The sequence below is a fragment of the Microcaecilia unicolor genome, chromosome 2, assembly GCF_901765095.1.
Source record: "Microcaecilia unicolor chromosome 2, aMicUni1.1, whole genome shotgun sequence".
Lineage (NCBI taxonomy): Eukaryota > Metazoa > Chordata > Amphibia > Gymnophiona > Siphonopidae > Microcaecilia > Microcaecilia unicolor.
The window spans coordinates 465,633,793-465,653,296 of record NC_044032.1 but is presented as its reverse complement, the minus strand read 5'-3'; the positions used below and the strand labels follow the sequence as shown (position 1 = coordinate 465,653,296).

General features: G+C 43.4%; 1 protein-coding gene across 2 annotated transcripts in view; it reads right to left on the bottom strand.

The window, feature by feature from the left end:
• LOC115461281 (transmembrane protein 127-like) overlaps positions 1-19,504 on the bottom strand; it is a 121,356-nt gene that overhangs the window by 60,689 nt on the left and 41,163 nt on the right. The window contains exon 3 of one of the 2 annotated variants that reach the window (XM_030190996.1): positions 10,452-11,519. The exons of the other annotated variant lie outside the window; for it this stretch is intronic. Coding sequence (XP_030046856.1) covers positions 11,227-11,519 — 293 coding nt within the window. The 3' untranslated portion in view covers positions 10,452-11,226. Of the gene's footprint in view, positions 1-10,451; positions 11,520-19,504 lie in introns of those variants that run through there. 2 annotated transcript variants of the gene reach the window in all.

The following is a 19,504-nucleotide window of genomic DNA, read 5'->3' as shown; positions in this document are numbered from 1 at the left end:
CCCAATTAATATTTCCAAATGTCACGGTTGTGCCCTGGTTCCTTGCTTACAGACCCCCATAAGGAACTCTGTCAAAAGCCTTCTGAAAACCTTGATACACTACATCAACCGGCTCACCTTCCCTTGGCTGAAACCATGTTTATCTGTGTGTTCCATAAGTTTATTCTTTATAATAGTTTCCACTATTTTATACAGCACTGGTGTAAGGCTTATGTTAATTTAGGTGTATTTACCCCTCCCAATATAGTGGACCATCCACTAATACTTGGGAAGAAATAAACCACCCAAGGCTGCATCAGTTTGCTCTTTATTAGATACCTCATCAAGTATTTGTACAATTAACAGATCAGTTCAGTGATATCTCACAGGGAATACAGAGTAGATCTCTTACACCTTCTTCCATAAAGACCGAAGCAAAGAATTCATTCAAGTCAACCTTGAGTCCTTTGGGATTCCCTCTGAACCTTCCCCTCCACCTGAAAGGAGACTGTCCCCACCTGAGAGCCTCTCCTTTTCATCTTTTGTACGGGAAATGACTCAGGCCACTCCATTCCCCGTAGAAGCGGAGGATGAGCCCAGGGCTGAGATGCTTGAGATCCTGGACTACACCTCTCCACCCAGCTCCTTTGCATAAGGTATCGAAGGAAGTCCTTATGTGAAATTGGGCGTCCCCTCTGTCCCCATAATCCCCAAAAAGTCAGATTCTCAATAGCGGATCCACAGAGAGCCTGGGTTGACGAGGTCTCAGTTACTCCATGACTCCAAGGTGGTGAACTCCGCCCTCAAGAGAGCCAAAAGTTCTAGGGACTATGCTTTGGCACCCCCAGGCAGAGAAGCTAGGACCTTGGATTCTTTTGGGATGAAAATGTATCTAGCCGCCATGCTCTTTGCCCGTATGCAGTCATACCAGCTCTTCACGAGCATCCACTTGCGAACTAGGTGCAGTAGCTGTCTAGTTTGGCTGATGTCCTCCCTCCGGAGCAGGCTGAAGCTTTTCGCAAGCAGGTCAAACAGCAGAAGGTGTGTCGTAAATTCTTGGCCAGGGGCACATATGACACTTTTGATGTAGCATCCAGGTTCTCTGCTCAAGGTATAGCAATGCGCAGACTCTCATGGCTGCATGTTTCTGACCTGGACCATTTGGTTCAGCTGAGGATTGCGGATGTTCCTTGCCGGGGGCATAATCTTTTTGGAGAAAACATGGAAGATCTAGTTGACCAGATCAAGTAGCATACCGATGCTATGGCTTCTCTCTCCCACCGGGCGCCTTCTGCTTCCACCTCTTCAACTAGGAGGTATTTTGGTTAGTCACAGAGTGATCCCTATTCCTATCCTAGGCGTAGGTACACTCTGACATCTCGCCAACCTAATAAGGCTCAGCCCCAGCATGCTCGTTTCCCGTCAACAGCGTGTGCCCAAGACCCCTGCTGCTCCCCAGCAAAAGCAAGGGATGAGCTTTTGACTGGCTCCAGTAGAGCATAGCCGGTTGGGGGGGGGGGGGGGGGGAGTTAACATTTTTTCACCAAAGGTAGCCTCTCACAACCTCCGACCGGTGGGTTCTTCAAATAGTCTTGTTAGGATACACCCTCATTCTGATCTCCAAACCTCCAAATTGCCCATCGAAAGATCATTCATTCAGCTCTCAGCACAAGCAGGTACATGCAGATGAACTCTCCTCCTTCTAATGGCCCATGCGGTCAAACCCATTCCACCAGGGAAAGAAAGGCAGGGATTCTATTCCAGGTACTTCCTTGTGCAGAAGAAAACAGGGGGGATGCGTCCCATCCTAGACCTAAGGGCCCTGAACAAATTCCCAGTCCGAGAAAAGTTCAGGATGGTTTCCCTGGGCACCCTTCTTCCCATGATTCAGAAAAACAATTGGCTATGCTCTCTGGACTTAAAGGATGCTTATACTCACATTCCAGTACTTCCAGCCCACAGGAAGTATCTTTGATTTTGGCTGGGAATGTAGCACTTTCAGTACTACATACTGCCCTTTGGCCTAGCATCAGCTCCCAAGGTACTTACCAAATGTCTAGTAGCAGTTGCAGCATCACTACGCAGACTGGGAGTGTATGTGTTCCCTTATCTTGACGATTGGCTGGTAAATAGCGCCTTGGGGGATGGTGCTCGGGAGTCCATGCGGCGAACTATTCAGGTGCTGGAACTATTAGGGTTTGTAATAAATTACCCAAAATTCCATCTCAACCATGTTCAACAATTGGGAATTCATAGGGGCTTTGCTAAACACGAGAACTTGGTGACTATTACTTCAGCTCGTAGGGTCAGTAAGCTTCAGGTCTTAGTAGTGGATGCATCTTATACTAAGTTTCATCACAACAAAGTAGTCCTCCGCATGTACCCTAAGTTCCTGCCGAAGGTGGTGTTGGGAGTTCCATCTGAACCAGTCAATATTCTTGCCAACATTTTTTCCCCGTCCTCATGCCCACCCTAGCGAAAGCAGTTTGCACGCTTTGGACTGCAAGAGAGTGTTGGCCTTTTACATGGAGAAGACGAAGCCCTTCAGACAGTCCACCCAGTTGTTTCTTTTGATCCCAACAGGAGGGGAGCTGCCATCGGTAAACGCACTATTTCCAATTGGTTAGCAGATTGCATTTTCTTCGCTTATGCCCAAGCTGGGCTGACTCTGAAAGGTCATGTCACGGCTCATAATGTCAGAGCCATGGCTGCTTCGATGGCTCACTTAAAGTCAGTTTCCATTGAAGAGATTTGCAAAGCTGCGATGTGGTCTTCATTCCACATATTCACATCTCATTACTGCCTTCAGCAGGATACCCGATGCGACAGTTGGTTTAGGCAGTCAGTATTGCAGAATCTGGCGTTTAGAATCCAACTTCACCCTCCTAGGCCCGTTTTATTCTATTCCAGGCTGCACTCTCAGCTAGTTTGTATATAGTTTTAGATTAATCTACGTTATGTCCTCGCCGTTGCGAGGCCTAACTGACCAATGTTCATTATTTTGGGTGAGCCTGGATGCTAGGGATACCCCACTTGTGAGAATAACTCAGCCTGCTTGTCCTTGGAGAAAGCGAAGCTACTTACCTGTAGCAGGTATTCTCAGAGGACAGCAGGCTGATCATTCTCTCCCCCCCCCCCCCCCCCCCCCCCCCACTTCCCCTTGGAGATGTTTCTTTTCTTTCATTTATGCTTTTAGATAAAACTAAGGAGTGCAATTGCACGACGGACAGAAAGGCATTCCGTGCATGCACGGTGCAGCACTGCATGAGCGCCAGAAGGCTCTGGCAAACTTTTTTCATTTTACTATTCAATATGCCGGTTCCCGGGCCGACGTGGATATCAACCCACTTGTGAGAATGATCAGCCTGCTGTCTACAGGTAAGTATCGTTGCTTTAAGTTAGTCCAATAAAAAAGGTATTGTGATGAAACACCTAGCCACCCGCCTGGGGATAACCCCTGTGGCCACCTAGAGGGGTCTGTCCCCAGCATAGCTCAGGTCCACTTACACCTGCCGCTTGTGCTCTACACTAGCACCCTCCACCCCACTGACAGGGTCTCACTTACCACTGGGTGAGTGTCCCACTCTCAGGTTATTCCCCGGTGATTTCTAGGTTACTGGTTACCTCTGGGTGAGTCTCCCACTCTCAGGTTATTCCCCATGATTTCCAGGTTACTGGGGATACATTCTCAGGGGTCCCACAGTTTCTAGAAACCACACAAAGACCAAAACACAAACCACCAGGATTCTTAGTCAGTCCAGGACAGCCGAGTCAGTAGACTAATCAGGTTTACTTTCAGAGCAGGACAGTGAACCATATAAACAGGTGAAAAAGAACAAGCAATAACACATAACTGAATATGGATCAAATATAAACTATCTAAACAAGATATAGCTGCTCACAGGTTATAAAAGTCTAACCGTTCACAGGGTGTCTGGAAAAGAGAACCTTCTCTTTACATTCTCTTATTTGCGACTAAAAAAACATTAGTTCACAGCTTAAGCTAACAGCTTTTGGTAGGAAGAAAAAACTGAAAAGTTCTGTAACAACTTTAGAAACAAATGACAGTCGCCAGCTGCTGTCCAAACGAAGTAAATGCACATCATAAACAATAGCTATACAATTTACAAGCAGGAAAATTCCCTGTTTCGCCACAGGTATCATCTTACTTTCTTTTCCTTGTTTTGTTTTATTTCTATTACCTTAAAATGTGGACTAACACGGCTACCGTACCACGTTACCCATAAATGATCTAGAAATGTGAACAATGAATGAGGTGATCAAATTTGCAGATCAGGCAAACCTATTCAAACTTGTTAAATCACATGTGGACTGACAATTTGCAGGAGGACCTTAGGAGGCTGGAAGACTGGAAATCCAAATGGCAGATGAAGTTTAATGTGGATAAGTGCAAACTGATGAACATTCAGAACAACCCAAATTACAGCTACATAATGCTAGGTTCCACATTAGGAGAAAAAAAGGATTTAGGTGTCAGACAATATATTGAAATGTTCTGCTCAATGTGTGGCGATGGATAAAAAGCAAACCTTGTTAGCAATGATTAAGAAAGGAATAGAGAGTAAAACAAAGAATATCATAATTCTTCTGTATCTCTCCATGGTGAGAACGCACAAAATATGTGCAATTCTGGTCAGAACATCTCAAGAAAGATATAGTGGAACTGTAAAAGGTACAAAGAAAGGTAACCAAAATAATTAAAGGGATGGAACAACTCATATGAGGAATGGCTAAAGAGGTTATCACTCCAAGTCTATACAATTGTGAATGGAATGGGTAAACGTGAATTGACTAGGGTACACTCCATGAAGTTACACAGTAGCAAATTTAAAACAGAAGAAAAATTATTTTTTTCACTCAGCATTAAGCTCTGGAAACCATTGCTGGATCAAGTAGTAGTAAAAGCAGTTAATGTAGCTGGGTTTTAAAAAGTTTGGATAAATTCCTGGAATCCATAAACCATTTTTAAGGTACACCCATAGAAAGCCACAGGTTATCCCTGGGGTTAAGTGACATGGAATCTGGCTACTTTAAAGGATACTACCAGGTACTTGTGACCCGGACTGGCCTCTGATGCAAATAGGATACTGGGCTAGATGAACTCTTGGTTTGACCCAGTAGGGCAACTCTTATGTTCTTATGACTGGTAGATTAATTTTATGAAACAAAACTTTTTATTAATAAGTTACAGGTACAACCCAACAATGAAGAATAAAGTAACATCTAATATAATAAAACGCACCGTGAACGTTCTGAAGACAACGTTCTGTGAAGCCGGAAGCCTAAGTTCTCAGGACAACGTTCTGTGAAGCCGGAAGCTTGAAGCCGGAAGTCTGAAGCCTTGAAGCCTGAAGCCTTGAAGCCATCTGACGTCACTCCCAGGCTGAGGCTGAAGGGTTCGGGGATTCGTGGTGTGAAGCCTTCAAGCCAGCCAGCCGTCTCTGCCCCGCCCTCGCGACAAAACAAACAAATCCGGAAGCGAAACGTCAGGGAAGGAGGCGGCGCTCCCGACGTCTAGCCTTCCCTTCGCTGTGTTCCGCCTTCAAAACAAGGCGGAACACAGCGAAGGGAAAGCTAGACGTCGGGAGCGCCGCCTCCTTCCCTGACGCTTCGCTGCACGAACCGCCACGGAGGTAAAGTTAAAAAGAATTAAAAAAAAAAAAAAAGGGATGCATGGATGCGAAGGGGTGGGGGGGCATGGATGCGAGGCATGGATGCGAAGGGGGGGCATGGATGCGAAGGGGGGGGGGGGGAGAAGAGGGCGGGCCAGGCTGGGACATGGGAGACAGCGTAGCATGGATGCGAGAGGGGGGGGGGTCATGGAAGGGCGAGGGGGGACTTGCTGGAAAAGGATGAATGGAGGCGGCAGGGGACAGAGGAGCATGGATGGGTATGGATTAGGAGGGCAGGGCACAGGGAGAGAGGGGAATTACTGGAAATGGATGAATGGAGGGGGCAGGGGACAGAGGAGCATGAATTACAGAGCAGGCCTCAGGCAGAGAGGGGAAATGCTGGATAGGGAAAAATGGAGGGGCCAGGTGACAGATGAGCATGGATGGGCATGGATTGGAAGGGCAAGACTCAGGGAGAGGGGAGCTGCTGGATAGGGATGAATGGAGGGGACAGATGGGCATGGATGGATATGGATTGCAGAGCAGGCCTCAGGCAGAGAGGGGAAATGCTGGATAGGGAAAAATGGAGGGGCCAGGTGACAGAGGAGCATGGATGGGCATGGATTGGAAGGGCAGGACTCAGGGAGAGGGGAACTGCTGGATAGGGATGAATGGAGGGGACAGATGGGCATGGATGGATATGGATTGCAGAGCAGGCCTCAGGCAGAGAGGGGAAATGCTGGATAGGGAAAAATGGAGGGGCCAGTTGACAGAGGAGCATGGATGGGCATGGATTGGAAGGGCAGGACTCAGGGAGAGGGGAATTGCTGCATAGGGATGAATGGAGGGGACAGATGGGCATGGATGGATATGGATTGCAGGGCAGGCCTCAGGCAGAGAGGGGAAATGCTGGATAGGGAAAAATGGAGGGGCCAGGTGACAGAGGAGCATGGATGGGCATGGATTGGAAGGGCAGGACTCAGGGAGAGGGGAATTGCTGCATAGGGATGAATGGAGGGGACAGATGGGCATGGATGGATATGGATTGCAGGGCAGGCCTCAAGCAGAGAGGGGAAATGCTGGATAGGGATGAATGGAGGGGGCAGGTGACAGACAAACATGGATGGCCATGGATTGGGAGGGCAGGGCTCAGGGACAGAGGGGAATTGCTGGAAAAGGATGAATGGAGGGGGCAGGGGACAGATGGCCATGGATTGGGAGGGCACGGCTCACACTCTCTCTCTCATATACAATGTCTTTCTCACTCTCACACACTCTGTCTCACACTGTATCACATTCACTCTCTATGTGCCACACAGTCACTCATACACTCGCTTGGTCTCATACACTCACTCAAACAGAGAATCTGTGTCTCACACACACTCTCTCTCTCGCCCACACACACACACACTCTCACTCACACTGTGTGTCACATACACACTTGCACACACTCTCATTGTCACACACACACTCTCTCACAAACACACTCACACCCAGACTCACGCTCTCTCTCACACAATCACACTTTCACTCCGACTCTCAAACAGTCACACTCACATACACTCTCCCAAACATACACACTCCGAGGAAAACCTTGCTAGCGCCCGTTTCATTTGTGTCAGAAACGGGCCTTTTTTACTAGTAATTCCATAAACATACTGGTAGATAGCAGTATGTGCCTAGAGCAAAACCTGAACCTTATTTATACAAAGATGATTTTCATTTCATTCCCTTTAGCCTCCTCCCTACCTGTACCCCTTCCCCTCCCTAATACTGCCCACTATAAGAGAACAAATATTTTGATTGAAAATATTAGGACTGGTAAATTCATTTTAAAACTGTGATTATATGTGTTATTGGTATTTTTTATTGTATGCTGCTTTGCTGGGTGTCTAAAAAGCAGAGAGTATCAAGTGTAAGTAAATGAACTGAAATCTTTAGTGTGAAAAAAAAAAACCTCAAGGGTAAAGTTGTGACTCTTTTACTTTCCAAGTAGAAGAGAGATTAAAAATGACTACAAAAATCATTAAAAACTTTGGAACCTTGAGGTTGTAGTTTAATTTTATAGAATGTAGCTGCATCAGGAAAAACAAAGTTACACAGCAAACCAAAGCTGTGGCTGTGCAGTAGTAACAGAGGCTTTGAGTGCAGTCAGCTAAAAAACAAACTACTGAGCTCCTAGGCAGGTGGAGAACTACTCAATGCAGAAGCTAGCAGATACCCCAAAGAAATAAACAGTTTATTAAAAATCACATCCATCATTTCAATTCCTGAGACAGGACCACAATATTGGATATGGGTCTAACTAAAATGTTTATTTACTACTACTACTACTATAATTTACTATTATATTCTCTAGGGTTCTTGGGATATTGCCTACATGCCACCAGAAAAAGACCAGATCACAACACACTGGATGGGGGTGTATATCTTTTAAAAATAGTTTTGTTTTATTGAAAAACAAAATGCACACACTTTTTACGGCACTGCATTTAAAAAGAAATATTATATATCTAAGATACAGAATATTGACAGCAAATGAGGCCCATATAGTAAGCTTAATACATTTTCTTTTACATGCCATATACAGAGGATCATTGGCTTTGCTGTAGCTTATTTTTCTCTAGAGACCCTCTGTACTTATCTCATGCTTTCTTGAATTGTTACTCTTTTTGTCTTTACCAGCTTTACTAGTTTTTTTTTTTTTTTTTATCAAGCCTCATCTCTTGAAACCTAATAGTGATTTATATCTTTTTTTTTATTATTATTTTTTTAACTTCCTTTTCCTTTAAAGCAGTGGTTCCCAAACCTGGTCCTGGAAGCACCCCAGCCAGTCAGGTTTTCAGGGTACTCAGAATGAATATTCATGAGAGATTTGCATGCACTACCTTTACTGCATGCAAATCTCTCTCATGAATATTCATTGTGGGTATCCTGAAAACCTGACTGGCTGGGGTGCCTTCAGGACCAGGTTTAGGAACCACTGCCTTTAAGGTTTACTTGCACCACTTTTATACCTTTAAGATATTTGGGTGTCTGTCACATCCCCATCTCTTATCAAGGGCATACATATTTAAATTTTAAGTCTCATTTCATAAGGTTTTTCATGCAAACCCTGCCACACATTGGTAACCCTTTCCTGGACCATCTCTAGTTTGTCCATATTCTTTCAAAAGTATATCTTCTAGAACTGGCCATGATAGTCCAAATGAGGTCTCAGCAACAACTTGCATAGAGGCATTACTTTTATTTCTTTATTTTTTTGGACTGTTAATGCTCCTTCCTATGCAACCTTGTATTCCTCTCATTTTGGCCACCACCTTATTGCACTGTTTTGCTATCTTTAGATGATCAGACATGATCACCATAATAAGATCTATCTCCTACCTGGTGCACATCAATATCTCATACCATCACATACTACTCCCTTGGATTTCTGCAGCCCAAATGCATGACAATTTTGTTTTCACTGAAACAGCCACCAAGCAATCAACTACTCCTTGAGCTTTCTTATATTGCACTATATCCTGTTTATTCCCACACATCTCCATGCTGCTGCAGACCTTAATGTCATCTTTAAAAATGCAAATTTCTCCTTCTAATCTTCGGCAATATCACTAATCATACCAGTATCTTTGACATGAAATCCCTTTACCACTACTCTCACTCAGTTTTTAATTCAGTCAGCTCTTTGCAGCCCATATCTACACTGCTAAGTAATGTGGGAAAATTTCAGATGGCATATCATATCCAGTATACACCCCCTTGCTCTAATTCTGTGCTCATTTTCCCACCAAATAAATCAGATTTTAGTTTCCAGGCTCTTCCATCTTATTTACTTTTATGAAAAGGTACATATGCTGTTTTTGATCCTATGGCAATGGCTGCATCTCCAGAGACTGACTGAACAAAACTAATCAATGAATTTGAATAGAGAGATCAGAAAGTTCTGGCAAACTTGATTTTCCACAAAAACTAAAAACAATATAGTAATTAATTTAGAAGTGCCTTTTCCACTTAAAAAAGCTCAAGATATTCTTGGATGTATCTCACTAGGCAGCATAGCTCTGTTCATTTTTTGCTTTTAACATACAAAGCCTCTTGTTTGTTGAATAGCGTGGCTTTTACTTTATTAATATCTAACAGCTTCCAGTGATCCTTCTCCCATTTCTTCTTCACTGAACACTGCACTAAGGTACTGGATTAGCATGCCTAACTTTAATCGCTGCTTTCCACTCATTCTTCCTCTCAGTTAAACAATGTCTCCCTCTCTGCCCTTCCATCTTTCAATGAGCTACATAAAAGTTTAGCCACTTTGTTTTACTGCCCTAGCTATTATTTCTTTTGAGATTTTGCTATCCTGATTACTATCACCGCTTCTACTGGCCTTTCTAAACATTTTTCCTGACCCCAGTTTCAGAGATCACTTTCCAAGATTGCTGATTGATGGATTGGTACAGCTCTGCGGCATCTAGGAAGCAAAGATTTTTAAATATTAAGAAAAAAAGCACTTAATATCTTTTTTTAACAGCCTACCTAATTTCTCAAACATGCTGACTTTGGTCCTTCCCCTTCCACATAAAGCACTAAAATCACTGATTGGGTTAAACTAAAAGGTTCAGTCTATATTGAAAGCTATGAAGAATAGATATTTGTCTAATCTTCTTTAACAATTTTATTTCAATTGAAGTGTTTATGTGCTGTTTATTACTGCTCCATAGAGTGGCCTAGTGGTTAGGGTGGTGGACTTTGGTCCTGGGGAACTGAGTTCGATTCCCACTTCAGGTACAGGCAGCTCCTTGTGACTCTGGGCAAGTCACTTAACCCTCCATTGCCCCATGTATGCCGCATTGAGCCTGCCATGACTGGGAAAGCACGTGTACAAATGTAACAAAAATAAATTTAAAAAATTTGACATCACAGATTAGCTGAAAAGCACATGCCAAATAGTATGGGTAAACAGCACTCTTTTTAAAGGGGAAGTACCATATGTTTCTCTTATATTTTTTTAAAGTAAATACCTATTTTTGATTAGTTTCAGGCTGCTGTTGGTAATGAGATCCCTTTATGCTGCTCTCCATATTTCAGAATTATAATAAATTGTGTTGGCAATCCTGACAGAAGAATCATGCACAAGATCACAGCATTTCTCAGCTTAAACCATGCCCTTTTTCAGTAGCTCTTGCCATCCATTTCCATAGTGTCATCCTTTCCAATATTATGAGCAGCCTCAGTGCTCTAAGCATTATGACATAATCTGCACTGAACTATGGAAGAGAGCTCTGGATGCCTTTTTCTGTTATCATGAAAATGTCTCAAATGAGACACCAGAAAATTACTGTATCAGAGACTCTCAGAACAGAGGGCAAGGAGTTTTGTTGTTAATGGTTTTGTGGTCAATGGTATTTCCCCTTTAATTATCCTGAGACCAAGTGGCAGTTGTAAACATAAATTTAGAAAAATGCTAAGCTGAATATTAAGATATAAATTGTTTTAAATACATCAGCTTATGGATACTCATTGAAAAGCACTTAGGAAAACGTACTTTTACTTTTTAAACATTATAGATAGCATACTGTTGTTCTGCAAATCTCTTCGCCCATCAATATATCATTCACCCATGTTCTTGTATCTCAGCAATGCCCTCATATTCTTCTAGAAGTGGAGCACTTTCTTCTCGTTTTGGTCTTACATTTCTTACAGAGGATGCGCTTCTGAATGTTCTTCCTGAGTGGAAACTTAATATTGCTGCAAAGACTGACAGAGCAAAGGAAAAGATGGCGAAGAAAAAGCTTTCTCCAAAGGCAGCTATTAAATCTGTCTCCTGACTGGGGTAAGCCTTAGCATTATTCAGAATTATTACAAAGAGGCAGGTACACAACACCACTGCAGACGAAGAAGACAAGGCTGCAAAAGAAAAGGAAACGCATCTTAAGCATTTGCATTTCAATCTTTTAAAAAGTATTTAATAAATCTCAAAGACAATAACAATTGTGTAAAACACACACAAAAAAAAAACAATCAGCACCGGCAAATCAATATACACATCCCAGTCCCTTATAATTAAGAAACTTGCTCAATTAAAACAGAAATGTAATGTAAATAAAACAAAAATAACCCCAAAATAGCAGTATGCTTAGTTTTTCAAAAACATGCCTAACCATCTCCATCTGAAAACCCACCCATTGCCCCATCCATTGCACCAGTAAAGGAACACTTTCCACATTTCAGGAATACTAGGATAATTGCATTTTGTTACTTGCATTGATTGTTCTTAAGTCCATGGAAACTGAAATCAAGCCTCATGAAAGGTGTTAGTGGTACTATCCCAGTATTTTGCAATTGCCCTTGTAAGACCTAAAAGATGTCCCTCCCTTCAATGGATTCCAGTAGAAGTTGCATTGGGTGTGCTGGAATCCCATTATTTCACAGATATTTATTATGATCCCTTTTTCTCAAATTCCTCCATCAAGGATCAGATTCTTTGGCACTCATTTCATTAAATTTTATTGTGCTGTATCATCTGTAAATCTGTTGTAATTGTTTTGCACATTCACACTAATGGAATTATTTTTCCACCAACTTGAAAATTCCCATCCATTCCTGGTCTGATAACTTATCTTTCCAGGCTCTCTCTCATATTTTATTGAATGATAGGTTATGCTACATTTTGGACTTCATTTTAGCCAAAGCCATTATCTCCTAACAGGTCATAAAATAAGAAACAGAGGGGTCCTTTTACTAAGGTGCACTGAAAAATAGTCTGTGCTGTTGTAGACGCGTGTATTGAACGCGTGCAGGTCCACTTTCAGCATGCCTGCAAAAAAGGCCTTTTTGTTTGGCTGAAAATGGACGTGCGGCAAAATAAAAATGGTTGTGCGTCCGTTCTGGGCCTGAGACCTTACCGCCACCTACTGACTTAGCGGTAAGGTCCCACGTGTTAACCGGGTGGTAATCGTCAGCGTGTGTACACTGCTGATTACTGTCCTGTTAGCACCACACAGTAGAAAATAAAAAATATTTTCTGCCATGCATATCAGACACACATAAAAATGGAATTACCACCCGGGGATCACAGTAGCCGTGCGGTAGTTCCAAATTGATGTGTGTTGGGCGCGCGTAGGCGCCTACACACCTTAGTAAAAGGGCCCCAGAGGGCCTAATAATGCTTGATATACTACTGTTCAAGTTCAATGTATTTGATATGTCACACATTTTCAAAGAGAAATCTAAGTGGTTTACTATATACGATACTTCCCGAGGGAAATATTTCATAACCTGATTCAACCAATGGTACTAAGCCAGGTACTGCAACGGAATCTATGCGGGATGCAAAGAACAAATCTTGAGGAAACTTCAAACCACTCAAAACACAACCGCAAGACTTATCTTCAGAAAAACGTGATATGAAAGCGCAACACCCCTCCGCGAAAAATTACACTGGCTCCCTATCAAAGAACGTATCGCCTTCAAAATCTGCACTATGGTTCATAAAATCATCTACGGAGAAGCACCGGGATACATGACAGACTTGATCAACCTACCCACTAGAAAAACACTTCCACAACATCATGAACATACCTAAATCTGCACTACCCTAGCTGCAAAGGACTAAAATACAAAACAACCTATGCATCCAGCTTTTCCTACATCAGCACGCAACTGTGGAACGCACTACCAAAAGCCGTGAAAACCACGTACAACCACCTACACTTCAGAAAAACACTAAAAACTCACCTGTTTAAAAAGGCATAACCTCCCGAGCCAACTTAAATGCATGATCTACGTGACACAACAACACTAAAGTTCGTAATGTTCACTAAACAACGATACCGATACACGATTCCTTCACATGTGGTCCTCCCACATGAACCTTTCTTATCACAATCATAACCTTGTATTTGTTGTTTACTCCGGAGACCACATACACCTCTCCGGTACTATGTAAGCCACATTGAGCCTGCAAATAAGTGGGAAAATGTGGGGTACAAATGTAACAAATAAATAAATATAAACTAATTGGGGGAGAAGAAGAAAACAACGTAAAGTAATAAAACACAAGTCAAAGTACAAGAAGGTAGTAGTAGGAGGAGAAATTACATGGCCAAAAAGAGGAAAAGATAGGACAGGAAAAGTACAATAGGAAGCTTAGAGCCATCTCATTTGTATGGCACCCAGGATAATGCAGACACACTTGGTAAGCCCCTAGCTAAGAGTTGCCGTGTAAGTTCAAGTCCAGCAACCCGATAGAATGATGAGTTATTCAAAGTCGTTAACTCGCGACAGGATTGTGAAAAATTACAGAAGGACCTTACGAGACTGGAAGACTGAGCGGCTAAATGGCAGATGACGTTTAATGTAAGCAAGTGCAAGGTGATGCATGTCGGGAAAAAAGAACCCGAATTATAGCTACGTCATGCAAGGTTCCACGTTAGGAGTTACGGACCAGGAAAGGGATCTGGGGGTTGTCGTCGATAACACACTGAAACCTTCTGCTCAGTGTGCTGCTGCGGCTAGGAAAGTGAATAGAATGTTGGGTATTATTAGGAAAGGTATGGAAAACAGGTGTCAGGATGTTATAATGCCGTTGTATCGCTCCATGATGCGATCGCACCTTGAGTATTGTGTTCAATTCTGGTCGCTGCATCTCAAGAAAGATATAGTAGAATTGGAAAAGGTGCAGCGAAGGGTGACTAAAATGATAGTGGGGATGGGACGACTTCCCTATGAAGGAAGACTAAGGAGACTAGGGCTTTTCAGCTTGGAGAAGAGACGGCTGAGGGGAGACATGATAGAGGTATATAAAATAATGAGTGGAGTGGAACAGGTGGATGTGAAGCGTCTGCTCAAGCTTTCCAAAAATACTAGGACTAGGGGGAATGCGATGAAACTACAGTGTAGTAAATTTAAAACAAATCAGAGAAAAGTTTTCTTCACCCCAACGCATAATTAAACTCTGGAATTCGATGGCCGGAGAACGTGGTGAAGGTGGTTAGCTTAGCAGAGTTTAAAAAGAGGTCAGACGGTTTCCTAAAGAACAAGTCCATAAACCACTACTAAATGGACTTGGGAAAAATCCACAGTTCCAGGAATAACATGTATACAATGTTTGTACGTTTGGGAAGCTCGCCAGGTGCCCTTGGCCTGGATTGGCCGCCGTCGTGGACAGGATGCTGGGCTCGAAGGACCCTTGGTCTTTTCCCAGTGTGGCATTACTTATGTACTTATAACATCTGCATGGGAAGCTAGACCTAAACAGTAATGTTGGGTCAAAGTATGCATTGGCCTATGTGGCCACTTTACAGATATCTAAAAAGGATACTCAATTTAGGTGAGTGTAGAAGTAGCCATTGCACATACTGAATAAGCACCAATCTTTGTTGGTACTAGATGGTTCGCTTGATGGTAACATAACATTATGCAATCCAGTAAGATAAGATTTGTTTTGATTCTGTCAAGGAAGAATGAGGCTTTAGAAAGAAAACTGGTAAAACAATGTCCTGGTTGAGGTAAAAAGGGGTGACAACCCTTGGTAGAAATTTAGGATAGGTATGTAGCATGACTTTGGAGGGGAAAAAAAATCTAATATACACAGGATAGTGTATCAATGCTTGGGGTTCACCAACTCTTCTGGCCAAGGTGATTGCTCCTAATAGCAACTGTAGAGAAGATAAGGCTAAAGGCTCAAATGGTGGATTCAAATGTTGGGTTAAAACCAGATTCAAGTCCCATGAAGGAGGTATAGATTTTATTGGTGAGACCTCTGAGTAAACGTTTAACCAAGGGGTGGAAGGATAGGGGTATAGATCGAGCTTCAGAACTCTATTTTGAAATTACTGCAAGATGTGCCCTAATGGCCAATGGTTTTAATCCTCTGGTAGAGAGGGAAGGGAACTGGGACTTGATATACCGCCTTTCTGAGGTTTTTGCAAATACATTCAAAGCAGTTTACATATATTCAGGTACTTATTTTGTACCAGGAGCAATGGAGGGTTAAGTGACTTGCCCAGAGTCACAAGGAGCTGCAGTGGGAATTGAACTCAGTTCCCCAGGATCAAAGTCCACTGCACTAACCACTAGGCTGCTCCTCCACAAGACAAGAGAGTCTGAATAGAGATGGATGAAGGATTTAAGTCATGTTGCACACCCCAAATGGTAAGTCTCTTCCATGTCAGGAAGTAAGATTTCTGGGTAGATGGTTTGTTGGCAGCATTCAGAATATCACTGACTGTTAATGAATTCAGTGATCTCTTTAGTTTCCATGCTGTAAGCGATAACTTCTTGGGATTGGGATGTAAAAGCTTGCCATTCTGCTGGATTAGAAGATGTGGATAAGCTCCCAGGAAGATGAGTATTGTCGTCGATAATTTGAGGAGCCAAGGATACTGTCGAGGGTTTAGGGCTATGAGAATAAGTGTTGCTGCATCTGGAATGACTGTGTATGATCTTGGGAAAGGAGGAAAGGCGTAATAAAGGTCCTTTATCCATGACACTTGGAAAGGATCCATAGGAAGACCGAGGCTGGAAGGAAGTCTAGAACAAAACTGCTGGCATTTGAAGTTTTGATCTGAAGCAAAAAGGTCGACCACTGGTATTCCTCACTGACAGAATATTTGTAATGTTGTTGATAAAATGGCCTTTGATGCATGCTACAGTTGAAAATGTCTTCGTTAAAGGTCAGTAAAAGGGTCGTTAAGGTTTAGTGCATCTGGCCCTTAAAGATGTTTTCATTGAACTGTGTTTTAACCTGTGCCAAGTGTTTTAAACCTGTGACTTAATCTGGTTACATTGAATCTGGTGTCTGTTTTCATTAGAATTGTGTGTTGAATCTACACTGCCAGAGACTTAATTCAATCAATTTTGGTTACACAGCATCTGGTGACTCATAGCTCTGGAGGAGGAGGCAATTTTGTTTTGAGCTGTGTGTTAGAACCTAAGTTTACCTTGTGAGCTGGGAGCTGCGCAGGGCATTTTCAGACTTGGTTTGATTGGTAACTGAGGTTACCTGTGTCCTAGTTCCACCCACCCCTAGGTAAACTCCCTTTATATAGGGCAATGAAGGGACAAGTATCTTCATTACACTTAATTGGTCAATCCTAATTCTTGTTATTCCCTCTCATAGTTCTCCTTTTCACACTTGTCAATCACATCATTATAACATTCATTTAGTGCAATATATGTTCTGCTTTAATCCTAAGGCAAACTATCTGGAACCTTAGAGCTTGTCCTATCTGTCTCCAAATATCAGCCTTGAAAGAAGAGATCAACAAACTCAAGAAGGAATTAACTACAATTAAAGAAGTGTCAAGGATTACTTATTTCCCAGCTAATTTACCACCACCACTGCCTCAGAGAATGAAACATCAGAGGAATAGATGGGTCACAGTAGGCTCTGGTAGACTAAGATCTGTGAAACAGAAAACACTCGCCCTTCCAAGCTTTGCCTCTGTCAAATTTTTTTTTTGCATCATTATGATGGTGAAAAAAGAAGTACTGTGGTAGAACCAGAGGCAATGAAAGTAGCACAAACCCAGAAACATCCCCCAACTAATGACAGAATTGTGAAAAGCAGAAAATTATTACTGCTCGGATACTCCATTTTCAGAGGCATTAAACTTAGGAACACAGTGCAGGGGTTCCAACGTAGTGAAATGTCTTCCAGGATCTTCAGCTACAAGATGTACAGACCAAATACTGAAAGTGATCCAAGAAGAGAGCGAGGCTTCAAACACTGATATTCTAATTCACCTGGGGACAAATTACCTGGCTAACAATTGCAAGTTTACAGCACAGACAGCATTCTAGAAGCTTGGGGACTGAAATCTTTGGTTCAGACTGTGGCTTTTACTGAAGTAATTCCTATGTGGGGGAAGGGAGAGGAAAGGCTACGCAAAACAGAGGAATTCAGTAAGTGGCTTGAGTCTTGGTGTAAAGAAGAAGGTTTTAGATACATAGGAGAATGAGGTAATACGTGGAAAAATAACAGGCTGTACTGTAATGATGGGCTACATCTTTCTGTGATGGGAAAAAGGATCCTTGGGGAGAAATTCAGAGAATATGTTTCTAGACATGTAAACTAGAGGGTGGGGGTGACAAAAGGAAACAGGGGATTTCGGAAAGTCACCCCCAGAATAAACATGATGGCAGAGGGAAAGGTCATGTAAATATTTAAAAAACACCCAAACTCACTAAGCACATGGAAAGCTATGTGCACAAATGCTCGTTGTCTAAGTAAAAAGGTTCAAGACTTGCAAGCCCTGACGTTTGAAGAAAACTTGGATATTGTTGCTATTACGGAGACGTGGTTCAATGATTCTCATGAATGGGATGTGACCATACCGGGCTATAATCTTTTTAGGAAGGATAGAGAAGGCCGAAGAGGTGGAGGAGTGGCTCTGTATGTGAGACACAATATCAGAGCGGCTGAAATGCGGGGAACCTGGGGAAAAGAAGCAGCTTTATGGATCATCCTGGAAAGAGAAGATGGAACCTGTATCCACATGGGGGTTTATCTACAGACCTCCTGCGCAAACAGAGAAGTTAGACAAGGATCTGATAGAAGATTGTCGGGTTCTCGAGGCAGAACCGGAATTCGTGAGCCCTTGGACCACTGCCGAGAAGCGGCAGAGGCAGGCAAGACCACCCTGGAACCGGAGACAAGGAAGAGCAGGACTGGAACTCTGGACTGGAGTAGCAACTGAGGCGGGCAAACTAGGACAGGCAGAACAGGAACAGCTTCACCTGCGCTTGACCACCATTCCTCAGGAGTTGAGCCCCTGAGTGCAGGTGGCCGGCAGGATTTGCAGGGCAAGGCCGGAACTGAAAGCCCAGAGGACCCCCCCTCTGGGTCTAGAATACACGAGGGAGACTTGGCTAGGTACTAGACCAGGACTGAAGCCTGGTACGCAACCACTAGGCCAGAACACAAGACAGACTAAGCGGACAGGGTAAACACAAAGGCTAGGCAGAAGCAAGGGCTCGGATATACATACAAGCTTGACAGAAGCAGGGGTCAGGACATACATACAAGCTTGGCTGAAGCGGGTTCAGAATATGCCAACAAGCTTGGCAGACACGGGGTTCAGAATAAGCATGCAAGCTTGGCAGAAACGGGGTTCAGGATATACATGCAAGCTTGGCAGAAACAGGGTTCAGGATATACAGTCAGAGACAGGCAGCAGGCAGAGAATATCCGGGTTCAAGCCGTAGTCAGAGACAGGCAGCAAGCAGAGAATATCCGGATTCAGGCAATAGTCAGAGACAGGCAGCAGGCAGAGAATAAACCAGGAACTAGCAGAGGTCAGGGCAATGGCTGAAGCTCCAAAGCTCCAAACACAGACAGGGATCAAACAAAGGCTGAAGCTTCAATAGCTCCAAACACTGGGTAAAGCACCAGAAGGACAAGCAGTCCACAGACCCAACAAGCAGAAGGGCAAGAGCCCAAAACAGGAAGGGCAAGAGCCCAAAGCAAGGCTATGTAGCAGCGCAACAGTACACTGACTAACCTGACGACCTTTTGGCAATGAAAAAGGCCCTGAATGCCAGTACAGCACTTCCTTATAAAGGCTCTCACTGATGATGTCACCTACAGCAGGACAGAAGCAGGGAACACACTGACACCAAAGAGAGGCTTGAAACACATAGGAAGTAAGCACACAGGATGGACAGACAGGAGCCATCTTGGAAGCTGGAACAGAACAAGCAGAAGCCATCTTAGATGCTGGCCAGGCAGCAGCCATCTTGGAAGCTGGCCAGGCAGGAGCCATCCCAGAAGCTGCACTTCGAGGGATCAGGTGAGCAAAAGAGGAGTCACGACCATGGACGTGACAAAGATATTCAAAAGAATGGTATGAAACGGGAGGTGCTACTGTTGGGAGATTTCAATTTGTCTG